The sequence below is a fragment of the Acanthaster planci genome, linkage group LG13, assembly GCF_054643075.1.
Source record: "Acanthaster planci isolate LZ-2023a linkage group LG13, COTS_SCS, whole genome shotgun sequence".
NCBI classification, from domain to species: domain Eukaryota; kingdom Metazoa; phylum Echinodermata; class Asteroidea; order Valvatida; family Acanthasteridae; genus Acanthaster; species Acanthaster planci.
Genome location: NC_141789.1, coordinates 5979697 through 5998220, shown reverse-complemented (window position 1 = coordinate 5998220; position 18524 = coordinate 5979697). Strand labels below are relative to the sequence as shown.

The window sequence follows — 18524 nt, the reverse complement described above, 5'->3', positions numbered from 1 at the left end:
TGTTAAGCGTAAGTGTATATTTGTAGTAAGGCCCTGTGACAATGACATTCTTTTGTGAGTTGGCAATGTTCAGAAAAAAGCCTTTGATTACCCTTATGTTTGGAAGAATATGCTATGTCTTATTTGGGAGAGACTGATGATAATGGAGACAGTAGCTGTTCAGCACATTCAAAACCTGTTGTCATAAAATCACACAAGTGCACATGGTATCAAGGCACATGTACGTGTACAATTACAGTTGTACCTTTTATTACATGTATTACTGGCCTTACCATGCAGATATTCAAGTTTGATCTGTCTAGCAACATTACATTATTCCAGTAGTATTACAGGTTACACTTCAAGTTTTCTTGCAGATTTTTGTCTTTAATTGTCTATTGAATTGCAAAATGCTTTTACAGATGTCTGTGTGTAATTATCTATTGAGTTCGAACATACTCAAAGTCTGTAGTTTGGCTAGCTACATGTACATAAACGTATGCATAATTTTTGATTAAGGCAAAAATAATGTTGCAGCAGTTTTAAGTTTGTTATTTAAATACTCTTTCTATCATTTACATGTACCTGTTTTGGTTAAAATACAAAACAAGCCAAGAATTAATAAATTTCAAATAATATCGTTACACCATTTTACTTTAAATGTTGTGAAGTTATGTTTTTGGCCCATGTATGGTCCTATTAGTTTTTTGCATAGGTGCTAAATATATTGTGATTAATACATGCACAGTGCATATTACATGATGAGGCAGAGAACATAGTATTTCATAATCTCAGTATTTCACTGGCAATTTCAAACCACCTACACAACAAGCTCTTGACAAGTTTAAATGATGAAATTATAGCACATGTAGTTATTTATGAATCAATACAATACAATGAGATACGCATACCGGTGTATGTGACTGCTGCTAAAAGAATTAATGAAGCTGTTGCATTAGAGCTGTGTTTGCAATGGACTTTTTGCCCGTGGGTTTTACCAAGCTGATGGTCAAATGAGAAATGGTTAAATGTGACCACTGTCTGCAGTTGGACCTTCAACACAGGAAAATTATACCGAGACTGCGGGAAAAGTAACTGACCTGATAATGCAGTGACTTGTGAAGGGTGCTTTGCGTGACCTTTTTGCATTTGTTTTCATCCTTAAACACAGTGTTACTGTCCTCATTATCATCTGGAAATGGTGCACTCTTAACAGCAGTTAATCTTCCAACAGTGTCAATAACAATATCTGGCATGATTGTGACCAAAAGAGGGAAAAATGTGCAGGAAATGTTCGCCACATTCCATACCGCAATGAAACGTGCAACACGCATGCGTAGTTTCCCTGTGAGAAACATACCATTGTGCTTTGGCTGGATGTGCGCTCTACCGGCCACTTTCCTGTGCTTTTACTGATTTATGCTGTGCAAACTCAACTTTCAGTCTCGGGAAATATTTCTTGGTAATTTTTCCTGGGCAGAAGTTGGCCGGTAGAAATGACCGTGCAGCTCAGTAAAAGTAACCAAGTGGAAAACTTCCTAGTATGTCTACACTGGACTTAAAATGGAAAAAGTAACCATTGTCACGGTATTAAAGTTTGACCAAAAAATGTCCAGTGGGAACACGGCTTTCTTTTCTTCTGTTGTTTCTTTCTGTCATGTGGCTGTCATTGTGTTGTGATTGTTTCCTCCAGACATGCCTTCGATAGCGGTGATGAAGTTTCCCTTGACAAGAAACTAGGCTGCTGTTTTTGTCTTCACTGTCATCTTCAGTGCAGCCTTTGTAGGTTTGTACTCTCCGTTCTTCACAACTAGAGAGATCAACCCCTCTGTCAGAACTACACCCATCAACCTATGGCACACTAAACCAGGCACAGTGCTGTGATTGGCTGAAAGTGGTGACAGGAATGCACCATTAACTAATGCAGGGATGTTTTACATGTAGAGATGGATCACAGCACATGTAGATCATGGCTGCTCAACTCCAAGCTTACTAATCGTTTCTTTACTCTGATATGCTGTTAACAAATCCTCTGCCAGTAACTGCTTCCGTGTTTTGTAGTTAACAGGTGTCAGCAACTGTGCATGCAAAGCTCATCTTCAGTTTTCCAATTCATTAATAATCATTACTTAAATAAATCTGCAACGTACATGTATTTACCTGCTAACCAGCTGAACAACACTTGCAGTTGTAGGGATCTCAGTATCCCTGGTACACTCTCCTGTAGGTGCCAGCATTGTGACAAGGCATTCCCATTGATCCACTGATGCACATTCTATTGCATACCATACATTTATTTGTCATTTGAATGGGTTTCTGCAAAATTGTGAACTTGGCTTTCAGATTAATTGGAATAGCTTTAAAACTGCCACTGTTCCTGTTTGACATTTTGGTGGACAGTCTTATTTTGCTTACATTTTGTTTCTAATCAGGACCCTTTTGAGGTGGGGGGAGGGTATATTTCTCAACTATTTCTGTCTGTAGTTCATAGCATTAACAAACCTTCCTGTCTCATTAAATTTTTGTGGAAGTTGTTGGAGTTCCTTTTTCAGTTTGTCTAAGCCAATGAAATTTGCTGCACAGCCAATAAGCATCTGTTCTTTGACAAGTTGTAATTTTTTGATGGAATGTTTGAAATTTGCTGTTTTTTTTCCATCCACTTAGGACTCACCCTATTAAAGCAACAATCTCTTAATCCCTTGACGACGGGAATTTCTTCCCGAAAGCCTGCTCCAAGAATTCCAGCTTCACTTAGCCACAAAGGCCACCTGAAAAACCGCAGATTCTCGGTTTGTTGCCCAGCGTGCTCTGCACGCCTTGAATTACACGGTGAAGAAGCTGATTAATCAGAGGCATGCGGCTCTACTCAAGCTTCCACATTCCCGTTGCCTCTTTTCAAAGTGGGGACTATTGTGAAGCTGGTGATTATGATGCAAATTCGCTCTTTTCATTTCTGGGCTACACACAAAGACCAATTACCATATATACAAGAGCCAGGGTCTGCCGTCTTTCACTGTGTTCACCCAAGTGTGGGACAAGAATAATAGCTGAAAAGCGGGCTGAGCATTTCAATTTTTACGGGGGCTCTATCCGCGTCCCAGCACGAAGGGTTTAACTACTAAAAAGTTTTAATACAAACTAATAGTTTGAACTTTGAAAATGAAATGAAAATGTAGTAAAGGCATGTAATTTTCCTTTTGTGTACATGTACATAGCTGGATAAGTTTCACCGTTTTGTGTACATGCAGTTAAATATCAAAACCTTGACCAGACATCATCACATAAGTGATTTCAGAAAGAATTTTTAAAGTGCAGGCTGGCAAATACACTCACAAACACAGTCGTACACATCAGCATGTCACCCTCTTCAAAACTTGGATTAGACAAGCCTATTTTCTCTGCCCAACTTTGTCCCATATGACATGTCACTTAAATGTGTTATAATTCCAAGAGCATAAACCCCGAAAGAAGGGAAGGGGGTAAGACAGCATCCCCTTCAACATTTTCTCCAATATCTGCATTTTCCTTTTCGTGCATTAATCCTTGGAGTTTTTCCAGTAACACCTTCTGGTCATTTTTACAACACTGTTGTTAAAGTTGGACATACCACTCTTGCACAATGCACATTTTCATGAAACAGGTCAGCAAAAGCCCAAATTTTTTCCATTGCGGTTTGAGGTCATGAACTTCAGTTGATCATAACATCAAAATCATTTTCATATTGAACTAAAAGTTCACGTTTTTACTGATAATGAATTTCTTTACATTCTTGTGAAGTTCTAATATGTTTGGGCATATTAATCATGCACAATGCAACATGTGCCTTCACTAGAACTGTACCCAAGTCCGGCTAACCACCCCTTGAAACATGTACTTTCACCACACACAACCTGTAATTTCTGCAATGAAATGACCAACATTTTTACATGCTTCTCTATTCACATGGACCAATAATGCCAATGGTGTACATTCATGTATGTAGAACATTCCCATTCGCAAACAGGGTTATCCATGATCGATACAAGTTCAGCCTTTTTCTATGGTTACTTCTGAGAGTTTCTTCATAATGCACAATGTTTGGCATTGAAAATACAGTCCTTTTGAGGAATAATTTCTTCATTAATTCACATCCTTGGATATCAGAATATATGAAATGACTCAGTAGTTTTGCTTATTGCTTAAGAATTAATCATTGGGAGTCTGTTCAGGGGAATTACTGAGACTCTAAGATCATTAGACCCTCTCAGATTAGCTATTTTCAACTGCTATGTGATTCCATTTTTGCTTTGTTTCCTCCCTACCCTCAGAGAAGCCCTTGAAAACTATGTTGACACCTTACTCTGAGACCTTTTTAACAATGCAACATTAACTCAAAATTAATATATATGTATCTTATCTGCATGCAGTGTTGTAATCAAGTCTATCAAAAAGTCCCTTCAAGTCTTTCTCAAGTCTATCACAAGTCACCTACTCTGGAGCTAAGTCATAACCTGTTTATGTAAACTGTGTCAGAAACGATCCTTTGTCATTCTGTTATTTATGACCGGAAAGGACTTGTGGAGGGACTTGTGGAAGGACTTGTAGAGGGACTTGTAGAGGGACTTGTAGAGGGACTTGTAGAGGGACTTGTGGTGGAGTCAGATTACAACACTGCATGACTTAAATTGATCATGGTTTAAATGTATCCCTTTTTTATCAAAGCACATTCACAGTGTGTTTCTTTTAGCACTTGATAAAATCCCTTTCGCAAACAGCCTGTTACAGGATTCCTTACACAAAGTGTGTTTGTATACAGTGAGTTTCAGCATGGTGTTGTAACAATATCAGGATGACCCAGTGGCTGACAACAGTGTATGTATAATGATAGCATGTTTTTGAAAAAGGAATCCTGCTTTATTAACCCATTGACTACTTGTTAAACAAGGAATGTTTCAACTGTGTCATCATAGTGAGACAAAGGTAATTTCATCGGACATCCTGAGCAGTGTATGTCCCAAGAATTCTGGCAGTCCAGGCTATTGGATGTCTGCACACCTACGTCTGTAGTTTGATATTCTCACTTTTAATGCTAGATCCTAGTAGTTTCCTTTATACTGTAAAAACATCCTTGTGTCCTGATCAAAAGATCTACTAGGCTTCACAGAGAGTATGCAGAAAGGGAACAGTGATTCTACCACAATTTGTTGAGGTCATTTTATGAAAGTCAGGGAATTAATTACTCATCACAAAGATTTTCTCTTGGTTCAACAGGATAACTGCGTTACTAATTGCTTTAGTTTTCATACAGGTATGAACACGGAATTCTATGCAGATGTTTAACAAATAATTACATCTGGCTTGCTAATATGTATTAATTGCAAAGATCATTTTAACATTACTACTTTTCATTCATTCTTGTGAGGTACTCACTTTTTAAGATCAAGCATGGAGGAAGTGTCCTTCCTCCATGGATCAAGTAATGTGCTCAGAAAGTCACATAAACACGAATAATAGTATCTGATGTATAACTTCCCCCAAGACAAACTTGATGCATTATTGTCAGTTTTTAGCCTTGTGCGGTTTTATGTTTATCAAGTATTAAAAGGCAATCAAGTTCTGCTGCAGTCATATGAATGCTGCGTAATTAAATTGTATTAGTGTGCAGTGCCATACATGTACATTGACTGCTAGCAACCTGGGAAAGCTGGTTCAAAACATATGACATAATCGGTTACCCGTAATTCTTGATGGGGGTTTCTAAATACACCAGAGTCAGTACTTTCCAAAAGCAGATATTCTGTAAGGCTGCGGTACATGTAAAATTATTGACATTTGTTGACAGTTTTTGCACACTTTTACTTTGTTTGAATGATCAGCTTGATTCAACTCACAGAAGTGATTTCACATGGCTTTGTACGGCAGCAACGTCTGGATGATAAAACAAACCAATTTAACTGATATGTTCAAGGGCAATTTTAACAGAGGCTTTGCATGGTAGCCATCTTGCAGTGCAGTTCTTTTGTTCCACAGAGAAACCTCCTTTGTGCATACTCTTTGGAACAAAAGTACTGGCCTGTAAGATGGCAGCCATGCAAACCCTCAGTAGTCTTTTCATCCTATATCAAAGATTAATTCTTGTCTTGTGTTATTGTATGCAGACTTACCATAGCACCTGGTGAGAAGGTGACATATAATGGCAATGAAGTGCTGTGTTCAAAATGCACTCCAGCTACCATGGAGGGTCCAGCCAATGGCACAGTGCCAAGCAAAGAAAGAAAGAGCTCCAAGTTCAGTAAGACTTCCAGTGCTAAACCCAAACAGGCAGTTACTGCAACCATCCGTAAGTACTATCAAGTTTAGGTCTTTTACATTTAACTTGTCATAAATGTATGCTGTTATGTACTTGACCCTAGACTAGAACTGGTCAAAGCTATTCAAGTATCTATTTGGCCAGCGTCAAAATGCTATAGGCATCTGTTTCTAGGATTTGCCACAGAGTTGAGTTAATTAAGGTAGTCCATCATGTGACTCCTCATGTGACTGTAGAGACCTGTGCTATAAGCACATCTTCAGGAACACACAGGACAGTGGAAATCAGAGTCAGGTGGAACTGCAGGAGCAGTGTTGTGTTGGTGTGTACGGGCACGGTGATGGTCTGCAGCACGATCATAGGCCTTGTCGAAGTGGGCAGCTGCAGCGTGACAGGTTTAACACCAAGTAGCTGTCGGCCGCCAGGATCTCCAGTCCTTCAGATGGAACAGCCCACTTCTCGATTGTGGTCTTGATGTGGTTGTTATAGTGCTTCTTCTGCCCACCCACAGAGTGGCTGCCTTGAGTGAGTTAGCCGCACAGGACTCTACGGGGCAAGCAGTTGGCAGGCATCCTGATGACGTGGCCAATCCATCTCAGCTGTCCGCGGAGAAGCACTGACTCAAGGGAACTTATGCCGGCTCTTTTCTGGATCTTGGTGTGTGTCACCTTGTCCCTCCCCTGGAGGCCAAGGAGCTGTTAAATACGGCAGATGTGGAAGGACTCCAACATCTTGACGTGTCGTTGGTACAGGATCCATGCCTCGTTGCCAAAAAGCAGGGTAGGGATGACAACGGCACAGCATTGTACAACCTTGTACCCAGCAATCTTTGTGCGCATAGAGAGTGCTCTGTTTGAGAAACATGATTTGTGAGACGGCCAAAGGCAGCAAAGGCAAGGTTGATGCGATACTGGGTCTCATCCGTGAGATCACAGGAGATGGTGAAGATGGAGCTGAAGTAGGAGAAGCTATTGATGTACCGAAGCTGCACAGCACTGATGGAGAAGTCATGTGCAGCTGCAATGGGAACACTGGGTGGAGCTTGCATCTTCCTGGTGTTAACTATGAGGTCAACATGTCGTAGGCCTCCATGGTGGCATCAGAGGACCTCTGCAACCCAGAAGCTGAGTGAGAAGGAATTAAAGGCTACATTGTCTGCATAGTGGAGGTCAGAGATTTGTTCTGTGAAGGTCTTTGTCTTGGCCTGAAGAAGGCAGAGGTTAAAGAGGCTACCGTCCAGTTGATAAAGGCCAGATAGAGGTCTCCCTTTTTTTTTGGAGTAGCAGGGTAGCAAAGATCATGTCAGTAGTGCTGCACTCCCACCAAAAGCCACAGAGAGCACTGCAGCTGAAAAAGGCAGTTACTGTAATTAACTAGATAGGAGTTAAGTAAGCAATAAAGACCAATCCAAATATGTTTAGGACTTTGATTTTGACAAAGTGTAATTAATACCAACTAAAGTAGGCAGTCCATACAAGAACTTGTCATGGTATGGTTAGAATTAATCCAGGCATACTTTCTCTTTTTTTCAGGTTGTGCCCATTGCAGAAAAGAGATTTTGAATGGACAAGCTCTGATTGCACTGGATAAACACTGGCATGTTGGCTGCTTCCAATGTACTGTATGCAATAAGCTCCTTAGTGGGGAATATATGGGCAGGTAAATAGGTGCTATTCTCTGGACTATTTTATAGTACAGTGGAACGGCGCTATAATAAATACAACTTTATTGAACATTAAGTGATACTGAGCATCCTCCTTGACATCCAGATTTGCTGTGTACTTTACCAAACATTACAACTTTGCTTTGTAGAAAAGGAAGATATTTAGAACTGACGATAATAGCTCAAAGTTGAGGTAAATTGCACTCACGATAGAACAGTGGCCAACATGTGGTGCAGTCTGTATTGTTCTTGGTAGCCTTGCATGTGTGTGTCCTCAGGTGGCCGTGTAGACTGGCTGACAAGCACATCTATGCACCACTGATGACTCTAGTGTGGAAAATTTTGTAAAATAATCTCTTCAAATAGTACAGAGCTGGGGTGTTTGACCTAAAAATAAATATGCAGATAGACCCTAGCATTTGATCCTTAATTTGCAGAAATATTTGATAAATGTCTTGTTAGTTTCAATCGTTTTCAAAAATGCTTGTCCGATATTTCTTTTGCTGACTTCGGACATGTACATAAGCTTCCAAAAACTGACTAAAAAGGTATTTATCAATGGGAATACATACAAGTACATGTATGTACTTGGCTGGTCTGAAACTAACGTTTAAGACCGGCCAAGCACATATTTATTCCCTTAATTACATGTATGGGCAAAGAGGGAATTATGTCCACCAATTCAGGCCCCATTGAAAACAGTGTAAAATCAGCATTGTTCGGGGCCCAATAATATGGGTACCAACATCCCTGAGGCATCTGAAACACACGTTAAATTATTGTATGGTCTATAATCTTTTACTTTCTTTTCAATTTTCTGTGGGTTAACCGATTACATTTTGAGTTATTCCCTCAATTACCCCCCAAAAAGTGATTTTTACAAAGTCTGCTTGCAGCCGTTTTTCAAGTGACAACCCTCATTTTTCTTGGGCACTGAGGACTATTTTTCAACAGTATTTTTTAGCCATAGACACCCTCTAGGCAGCTCCAAAACGGCCACCATATTTGGATCATACTATTATGCTCTAGGGGTGATTTTGAATTCGCAATGTTTTCATGTGAAGAAAATCCTTAAATAAAATTTAACTTCACACTGATCCAAATTATTTTATACTTTATACGTTACACACGCTTTCTTCTAATTTTCAGTTTACAGTACGTTCGGTGAATTTCTGCTGGTATATTTTTAGCTGCTTTAGTGTTACCTGTTCATTCATGGAGACTCCCACAACATTTGCAAACACTACGCCCAAGAAAATTGGTGCCTGTTAACAAATGAGGTGTATGAAGTGAAATGTCGGGCGACCATCGTGAAAAAAGGGAACAAAGTTTCTGTTCTCTCGAAAACTACAGTGTTCTGGGCAGAATTTTTTTTGCAAACTGACTGAGGCTGTCAGGCACTTTCTTTTAAGTAAGATATTCTGGGATTATATGGCAGTCCGATTTTGAGGATTTTACCAATGCTGTAACCTACTCTTAACATAATGCAGAAATTTCAATGTTTTTGTGTTTTTATTTTTGCATGTTCTTTTACCTCATGCAGGCAGCCACTGGTTTGATTGGGCTTGAGTTTGTGTGCATATGTGACTAATAATTGCTATTTCAAATGACCGCTGTACTGATAATTTTATGTGGACCCTGTCGTGCTTGTTACAGCTGTGTTCCACTGTAGTTGAAAGTGTATTTTATAAATGTCCAAGATTGAAATTAGGGAAATGAAAACTGCTTCATGGCTTTCTGGTTGAGCTGTGTTTCTCATCCCTTGAAAATTGTTCAATCCTTTGATATTTCAGAGAAGGGAGGCCGTATTGTGAAAAGCACTATCAGCAGAATTTTGGAGTGCGATGTTGCCACTGTGAACAGTTCATCACTGGGAGAGTTTTGGAGGTAAGACCCAGGACCAGCGATATTATTGCAGAAAACAGATGAAATATGCATGTAGGAGTGTACATCATGCAATATAAAGCCTAAAACTGAGAGTTCAGAAATTTTGACAGGACTTTGAAACTGTTGTATACTGTCATTTGTATTTTGAAACAATAAGCTTTGTAAACATTTAAGTTATTTTAACATGTTTGGGTCTATTTTTAAAGCAGAAGTTATATGCGAGAGTTTACCTCTATGAGCTATAAAAAGGACAGGACAATCAAGAGTAGTTTTCTCGCTAACCAAAGTAATGTATTCTGTACATTGTAATGTAGCTGTATAGTCATTCATCTTATTCAATATAAGGACCTTCTACTGAAAAACTGATGATCTGTTACAGGCAAGGTCAGGCTTTCTTCAGTGTTACTGTCGTTGTAAATATACTTTTTACATGTAACCTCTGTGTGGAGTTGCTGTTTAACATTGAATTCTTCAAGATAATTAGTACACAGGGAACTGTCATGCAGGATATTTAGTTCTAGTCTGTTCTTTCAGTTTTGGACACAGGTATTTTCCCACAGTTTTGCCAAAATTGGATTTAAAATAAAAGCAGCATATATTCTGTTCTGAAACAAGGGTGTTGGGTGGTGCTGAGATTTATTACTTGGCATTTGCCCTAGAGGTCAGTGATGTAGTCAGGAACAAGAACACAGTTATGAAGTCCCTACCAGGCTGTCTGAGCTTGTTGTTGGGGATATTCATATTTCTCTTATATCCTGGGGCTTGGGGCCAGATTATGGCATTTTAAATTGAATGAGTGGTTTCTGGTGCAATTCAAGCCACACTGGTTGGGTACAATTTCAGTACACTAGGGAATCTGTGATGTGTTACAGTTTGTTGTAGAGAAACTTAAAGGCAAGTAAGATTTTCAAGGTACTATTTGAACTATTTAGGAATGGAAGCAGATTTATTGGTTGCTGGTTTCATTAAGAGCACTTAGGTTCTATTAATTTATTTAGCATTGCATGTTCTTTTATGTATACATGTACGTATAGCTTTCGAACTTGTGAAAATGCTGAACAAGCTTCTTGGATTTGTTGCAGTTTTACAATTCTAAGTCATTGCAAGGGTCAAAATTAACTTCAATCTCTTAGTGCCCCGCAGGGCCAGTGGGGAAGTGCACCGCACTGGCCCTTGTGAAAATTTGATTGCCCAGGTTGAGTACATGCAATGAAATCGATCAGGCTCAAGCCACACATGCCCATTTGTGTCAGTCAAACTTCTACCAAAACGGCTGATTGGCCAGTCTGGCTGGATTTAAATGCACTTTTTAAGGCCAGAAAAGGAGTTCAGCTTCTGGTTATGTGACCAATCCTAATTTGTTGTTGCGACCGTAAAATTTATACCCCTAAGTTAGAAAAACACACTTAAGAAATAGAAAATAAAAAAATTAATTCTGTCTTTTCTGTCTTCATCCAACACCTCTCAACAATTGTTTTAATGTCTAAAAGCTTGTAGTTTTTGTTTTTCTGTTTACATTCACATCTTTTGGAAAGAAACTTCCGTCATTTTCACAAGTTCCCTTCGCATTTCGGTATTGCAATGGTGAAAACACGCACCTAGTATTACTTGATCTATGCATAGAACGAAGACTTCACTGGTTTCCGCTGTGCTGCGCCACTGCCAATTAAAGCTTGATGGTAACACGGCAACCAGTCCATGCATCCTGGTCAGATAGCATTGTACACTAAAATGTACACACATGCAACTCTACAGCAGTGCTGCACAATGAAAAAAAAGTTGATGTCACAGGAAGATTTCTACAAGAATCCCCAGAAGTAGATCTGCTGTCTATAAAAGAATGCTTGTGTTCATGAATTTAATTAAGGCTGTATTGCTCGTACATGTACTTGAAGTGAGCGTGTTTCCACAAAATTTCCTGCCGCAGCTCAAGGTTTATCGTCCGTCCCTCTGTTTGTGTCTCATTGTAGGCTGGAGATAAGAGATACCATCCAACCTGTGCTAGGTGTGGTCGATGTGGAAGCCATTTCTCAGAGGGAGAGGATATGTATATTCAGGGTAAGCTGGTCATGTGGTAGTGGCTTTATCTGTGTGTTGCTTCCATAGTACAGGTTTCCAAATATTGATTGTATTCTACATGTATATAAGATATTAGTGCTTGTGTAATGTAGCACAGCACTGTGTGACTTAGACAGCAATTGTACTTTGTTATATTCAGTTGTTCAAGTGTAGAAAAAAGAACTTTTGAAAACTGATCAATCTTTCAGATGTATTGAAGTTGGGTGAAGAAAATGTTTTTTCCCCGGGAATTGCAAAAAGTCACTCTTTTATTCCTTTATTTTGTTCTAATTAAATGCACTTTAATAATTCTGTTGTGTGCACTGTTTTATAGCTTTTCACTACATAATTTCTCATTCTTTACTGGCTGAAAGTGCATTGTGGTTTAAATTCTAAAAAAAGAGTCAGTTTTGAAGTTAATTTAAAATTGAAATAGAAGTGCATTGACTTTGGTTTAAAGGAACCGTTGTACACACTATCTGCACTTCCAGTCATTTGTCAAAATTGGCCAATTTGGGGGCTTGTTATGTACTTAGTGTAAGATTCCATCATTTCCTACTTTAATTTTGGGTTCACTGCAAAGTGAAAACTTAAGAGAAACACTGGTCATTTTTTACATTCAAATCACAGCTCGTGTTATTTGTCTTGCAAAAAAATCCATTGATCACAGGATGTTCCTGAATGCATGCATAATGCACAGGCAAGGTCAACTGCAGATCATTTGTGGTTCCTAAAAGTGGTTTTCTTCATGGCTTTGAGTAGTGGTCGGCAAAGTTACCTTCGAGTTTGTATTTTTTTCCCCTCAACTATGAAGTGGTTTCATAGAATAAACACCACTTCATTGTCCAGTAAAGTGACTGCAGTCATGGCACAGTGACATACATGCACGACCACATGTATTATGTCATATGTACGTCGGTCAAAAAGCTGTCCAAATGCCGTCAGTGGACAAAGTAAAAAATTTTTAAATCAACATATATTGTAAAAACTCTTGCATTTGGGGCGTGAAAGTGATTTTGATAAGAATGGAAAATGTCTGGAAAGTACAGAATATAAAATGTCTGGGAAGTACAGAACATAAGATGTCTGGAAATTACAGATTGTGTTCAAGAAAACAGGCTTTCCCACAGAGCTCAGAAATGTTGTTCATCGCTGCTCAGTTTGGACCATATCTTAATCTTAAAAGGGGTGATAGTGAAATGGGGATAATTTCAAACGTGATAAAGTCCAGTTTCATAATGTGTTTTATTTCCATTAATTTATAGACTGCTCCAACTGCTACATGCGCCATGCACATTTCTGTTGCGGCCAGTAATGGTTGTGATATTTAAATGAATAGTATTTCCCAAAGATCATCCGGAAGGAAAAAATTTCTTTTTCCTCGAAAATGGCAGTACTCCATGCGGAAAGATTTCACAGATTGTCTGATGCTGTAATTAACTTACTTCAAAGATAATTTGGTAGTCCCAACTTTGAAATTTGACAAGTGGTGTAAACGACTTTTAAGTAATGAGATATCTCTACAACCTGAATCTTTGGATTAGATGTTACAAAAAGTATGGACTGCTGAAACTTGCGACACATAAAAGCTAGCCCCCACCCTTTATGTGTTGAACTTTCCATTTTCCCTTAGCTTCACTGCAGGATGATAATAGACTGAAGGGATCACCTCATGAGGCTTGTTTTTACTACTCTTTAACCCTATAAGAGCTGTAGACGGGATGGAATCTGCCCACTTCAACATTTTTCTGATATTGTCACTGCATATTTTTACAGAGCCAAAACTTTAGGAGTTTTAGAGTAACTCTTTGTATTAAATTTTACACCAGTATTGTGAAAATTGAGCTTACCGTTCTTGTGCATCACCCATTTTTCTAAGACAGGTAGGCAAAAAATGTATATTTCTTCATTTACAGTGCTGACTGCACGGAGGCTGACACACATATACATTTAAGCTTGAATTTCAAATGACCGTAAAACAAAACCATATGACTGATTGACTTCAACTTTCTCCTTTGTAATGATAAGGAGTGTCTTTACATGCACACCAAGTTTAAAAAATCAAGCATGGTACAGCCAGATTCTTGGGGGGATGCTGCACCCCCCCCCATGTTTTTGTGTTTTCATCTTAGGTCATTTTGTATCATCACCTTGGCTGATGGATTTAAATGCAACAACTTAACACCAGGTTACATTTGCATATAATATTGAATGGCTGAGAGTGGAATGAGAGGAATATTATCTCATGTAAATTCTAGACTTCCATTTCATGAGGCAAAGCCACGTGAAATGATCTTTGGGAAATACTATTCATTTAAATAACATAACTTCATCATATAAAATGTGGCATGGATGATATTGCCCCTTTTTGATCACTTTCAACAAACATGCAGTGATGTTATCATCAAATGTGAAATTATGTTATTGTCAAAAAAGAGACATAGATTAATTAATTTGGTGTAGCCTTGGTCTGTGTGAGATGATTGTGGTAATGACATTGCATGGTATTTTAATAATATGCATGGCTGGCTTCATGTTAACAGACTGTGACCAGGTAAAGCTATTCCACCCACCCTGTGTTACTGCAGCAACAGCTATTTTATTTCATGCCAAGTCCAAAAGGCATTCAATTATACAAAATTGAAATTACGGGGAGAGAGAGGAAATTGCAGTGAATGGTCTCACCCAGTGAGCACAAGCAATACATATTCAATTCAAAGCATGTGTTGAGATTGTAAAAGAATTTTTTGTAAGGTAGTATGTTTATATTTTATTAAAATTCATAGGTACTGAAATATGGCACCCAGATTGCAGTAAAAGCCTGAAGGTAAGTATGTATACCTTTGTGATTTTAACACTTTCTTGGATTCATATGAAATTGTAACTCCTAGTATTATGGGTCTAGTCCACATACATGACAGCGTTACATCACATAGGCGTGCACAAACCAAACAATAAGTCCACAATGTATTGAGTCAAAATTTCCCTCTACAATGGCTTAGCTGTGTTTTGCATCACATCTTGTGGCATGCACCATTTAGTCAATTCCATATAAAGAGATTTTTTTTACCGTGCAAGCAAGACATATACCGGTAACAAAGATACGGCTCAGGCTGTTATAAAGGGGAATGGGTGGCACCCCCAGCAAGCCGCTGACCCCATCAGCAAAAACCATAAGCATTAAAATTACTGGTGTTGTGCCCTGCTGGGCTGTATTCTGCCCCCCATGCCCTAAGCTGGTGACATGGCTAATATGGCTAGAGGGGTTACTAGTTAACATTTCATGAACAAATTATTTTGAAAAATATGGCTGTTATTTGCACTTTTTCACCCAAAAGGATGTTTATTGATGGAAGTAAATGTGATGGGTTGGTTTTAAACTAGTAGGTGTAAAATCTGCTCGGGCCTGGCACTAATCATGGACCTTTTTTCAGCTCAGTCGAATCTCAAGCACATTTGATTAAAACTTTTTCATTTCCAATTTCACAACAGTATCACACCGCTATAAAAATATGATGGGATCCACACAAAATGTTAGGTACACAGTGTAGCAGTTTTCAGCTTTGGCCTGCCTCACGAATGTGTCTGCATGAGGGTTTTTTGGCTTTCCCAGCTTACTGGCAAAAAAGTTCAAAGAATTAACTCCAATATTCTTGCATTTTATTCAGTGTATGTTCTTATCCTTCCATATTTAACCTTTTTGGGTAGTCTTCACTGGAAGTCCAACCAGGAAGTAAAATCAACTTTTCTTTTCGTCATCACTTAAAAATATATACCATACAGTATGGTTTCACTGGTTTTTGCTTCTACATTTTGAACTGTAACAGATGGGCCGGGAACCATTCTATAACACCACAGCCACAATGGTACATGTCTAAAAATAGCAAGATAGGAAATGTTAGCTCAGGCTAACATAACTACATTCTTTCATTTAAAGCAAGTTTCCTAATTTGGGTAAAAGTGTACAGAAAGTTGAGGAGCCATGGGGAATGTTCAGTTTACCCATTTGTTTGGTATTGCAGTGTTTGGTATAGTGCCGTTGTACTGTACTTTGTGTTGCAGAAATGAGTTCTTTTCTGAGCTAAATCTGGCCATGCCTCAGTATATCTACTTATTGGACTCTGTCCCAGTCAGACACTATTTTTGTAACACACCCCTCTCCTCCTAGGGAGGAACAGTTGATTGGCAGAAACATCCAGATCAATATTTCTGGAAAGGGAGGCTAGTGAATGAACCTGGGGTTTGCGATCACTTTTTTATGGAACTTATTTTTGTTACTTGCTTAATAAATAAGTTTATGGTCTGAGAGGCTACGCATTTGGTTTCTAATAGTTTTGTAAGATTATTTGTTTTGTTTTTCCCCAGGTTATAGATTTGTCACCCCTGAAGTTGAAGGAGAATGCCGTGCTGTATGATTACAATCGTAACAGATTGGTAAGGGAGACCACAGAAACCACATTGTAATGAAAGTTTCATCTGAATGCCTATGATTGAAAATTCAGTGATGCGTTACAGGTCAGGATGTATGTTATACTTCGTGTTCTTGATACTGTAAGGACTGAGCGGTAATGAAACCCAGATGGGCGGCGACTTAACCAACTTAACCAAAAACAGGGGCAAACTCTAAAATACCCACAACAGCACAATGTAACTTTAATAAACCATTCATAAATACCTCGGACAGTCTCCTTATTCAACAATGGGCAACTTGACCATGTATTAACATGCCTGCTGAGAAGTGCTGAGAATACCCACAAAGAATATACATGTATCATACAATTTCAGGAAAATAAAGTAAATTTCTAGAACAAATTCATTGGAAATCCATCGTAGACTGACTTCTTTGACTTTCTAACTAAAAAGGTATTTATGAATGGAAATAAATATGTGCTTGTACTTGGCTGGTCTTAAACTAATGAACGTTCATTGGTTGTGTCCATTTTCCTGAGTTGGTCTTAAATGGACATTTACCACATACTTGTTCCATTAATACTGAAATAAAATATGCAGTGCACATTTACATTAAAATATTGGGGTATGGCCCATGCATGAAAAATGAAGTCAACAAGTTGACAGGCACAAATTTGTAGGAAACCCAAAAATAGAGAGCCAGAAGAGAGTTGGGAGGGGGAAAAATAAATTTTTCAGAGACTTATCTGCACAAACGAAGAAAAACTAAGGACCCCCATTGTCATACTCTTCCCACCCACTGCCAGTCGGCTACAGTAAAATGATCACGCCACAAACTAGTTAACTGACTTTAATACCCAACAGCCACTCTGCCTTACTGGTTCTCAATAGGAACTATGTAACAACTACAAACACAAAAGAAAGTGCTAGTGAACACATTCACAGGCCCCAGTCACAGTGGAAGATTAAGTTTGACAGAGACCATTGTACAATGTACATGTAACTGCGTAGAGATGTTTTGATGGTACATGAACACTCCCCCAAGGACCTGTTTGATATAAACCCTCTTTTGTGTGGGACCCACACACACTTTGTACCTCCTCAGACTTGCCAGTGGGAACTTAAACCAACTGTATCCCATGAGGAGGTACTCAGTTCCACAGTAAGACATGTGCATCCTGCTTCAGATGCTGGTGTAAATGACCCTACTGGGTCTGTGCCGGTCTGCACTTCAGAACCTGTCAGTGCCTGACCAAAAGTCACAACCAGCAATAACTGCAGATCATGTTTATGACAATTTGTTACATGTCTGTCTCATTGTCTCAGGCACCTCACGTCTGACCCTTGGCCTTGTCCAACTCCATTCCTGAACAATGTGTATAAACATCAAGCCTTAGAATAGGATATGCATATCCTACAGAAACCGTGAGAATAGTTCCTTTGGACACTCATAACATTGACTTTCAGTCCACTTTTTTCCTGACCTCGAAGGAAGATTCACACAAATGGTGTCCAATCATCAATTTGCAACCACTCAACAAATTCATTCACCCTCGGTGTTCCAATATGACGCTTCAAACAATCACACAGGCAATTTTTCATCAAAGATGGCATGATCTTCCAATATCTTGATGACTGGGATTTCTAGTAAACTCCATGAAATCAATTTTTGTCTTCCTTGGAACCACCCCAATATCAGAAAAGCGTATTCAACTCAAGCTTCCATTGCCAACCTTCATCACTACATAGCAGGGTCTCTATCTCATCAATCAACAATTGATCTTACTTAATTATGCCAAGTTTGGCTTGTGGCCAGCCTTGTAGATCTTATCCCATACCATTGCTACTCCATTCACATCTTTGTTGGTGGACATAACAGCAGCCTTCACTTTCCATGGTCACTCCCAGAGATTATGATCACCACCGATAGGTCGACGTCAGGCTGGGAGCATCAATACCCTCTCAGCTAGTGTAGGCTTATTTTGAGTCTTCATTTTCCAGGCCCTCACATCAGTGCCCTGGATCGTCATTTAATATCCAATACCCTCTATTACTACTAGTCCACAATCTAGGGCAAATCAGTGTTGCCCTGGTCACATACTGTGACAGTGATAGTGTATATCACCCGATGGCACCAAGCCCGTGTCTGTAGACATGGCATCTTCTCCGCTGGACAATAGCCAATACAGTGAATCTTTTGGCTGTCCACAATCCAGGCATTTCAAGCAATCTAGCAGA

The 18524-nt window shown here is 39.1% G+C and overlaps 1 protein-coding gene across 11 annotated transcripts in view; it reads left to right on the top strand.

Moving 5' to 3' along the window:
* The window catches only part of LOC110982478 (actin-binding LIM protein 1-like), a 141301-nt gene that overhangs the window by 88918 nt on the left and 33859 nt on the right, over positions 1–18524 (top strand). For 10 of the 11 annotated variants that reach the window (XM_022240900.2, XM_087145094.1, XM_022240899.2 and 7 more), the window contains 7 exons: positions 1673–1765; positions 6117–6298; positions 7801–7927; positions 9725–9818; positions 11789–11876; positions 14663–14703; positions 16242–16310. In XM_022240900.2, coding sequence (XP_022096592.1) covers positions 1673–1765; positions 6117–6298; positions 7801–7927; positions 9725–9818; positions 11789–11876; positions 14663–14703; positions 16242–16310 — 694 coding nt within the window. The remainder of the gene's footprint in view (positions 1–1672; positions 1766–6116; positions 6299–7800; positions 7928–9724; positions 9819–11788; positions 11877–14662; positions 14704–16241; positions 16311–18524) is intronic. The other variant, XM_022240904.2, reaches the window with a different exon arrangement.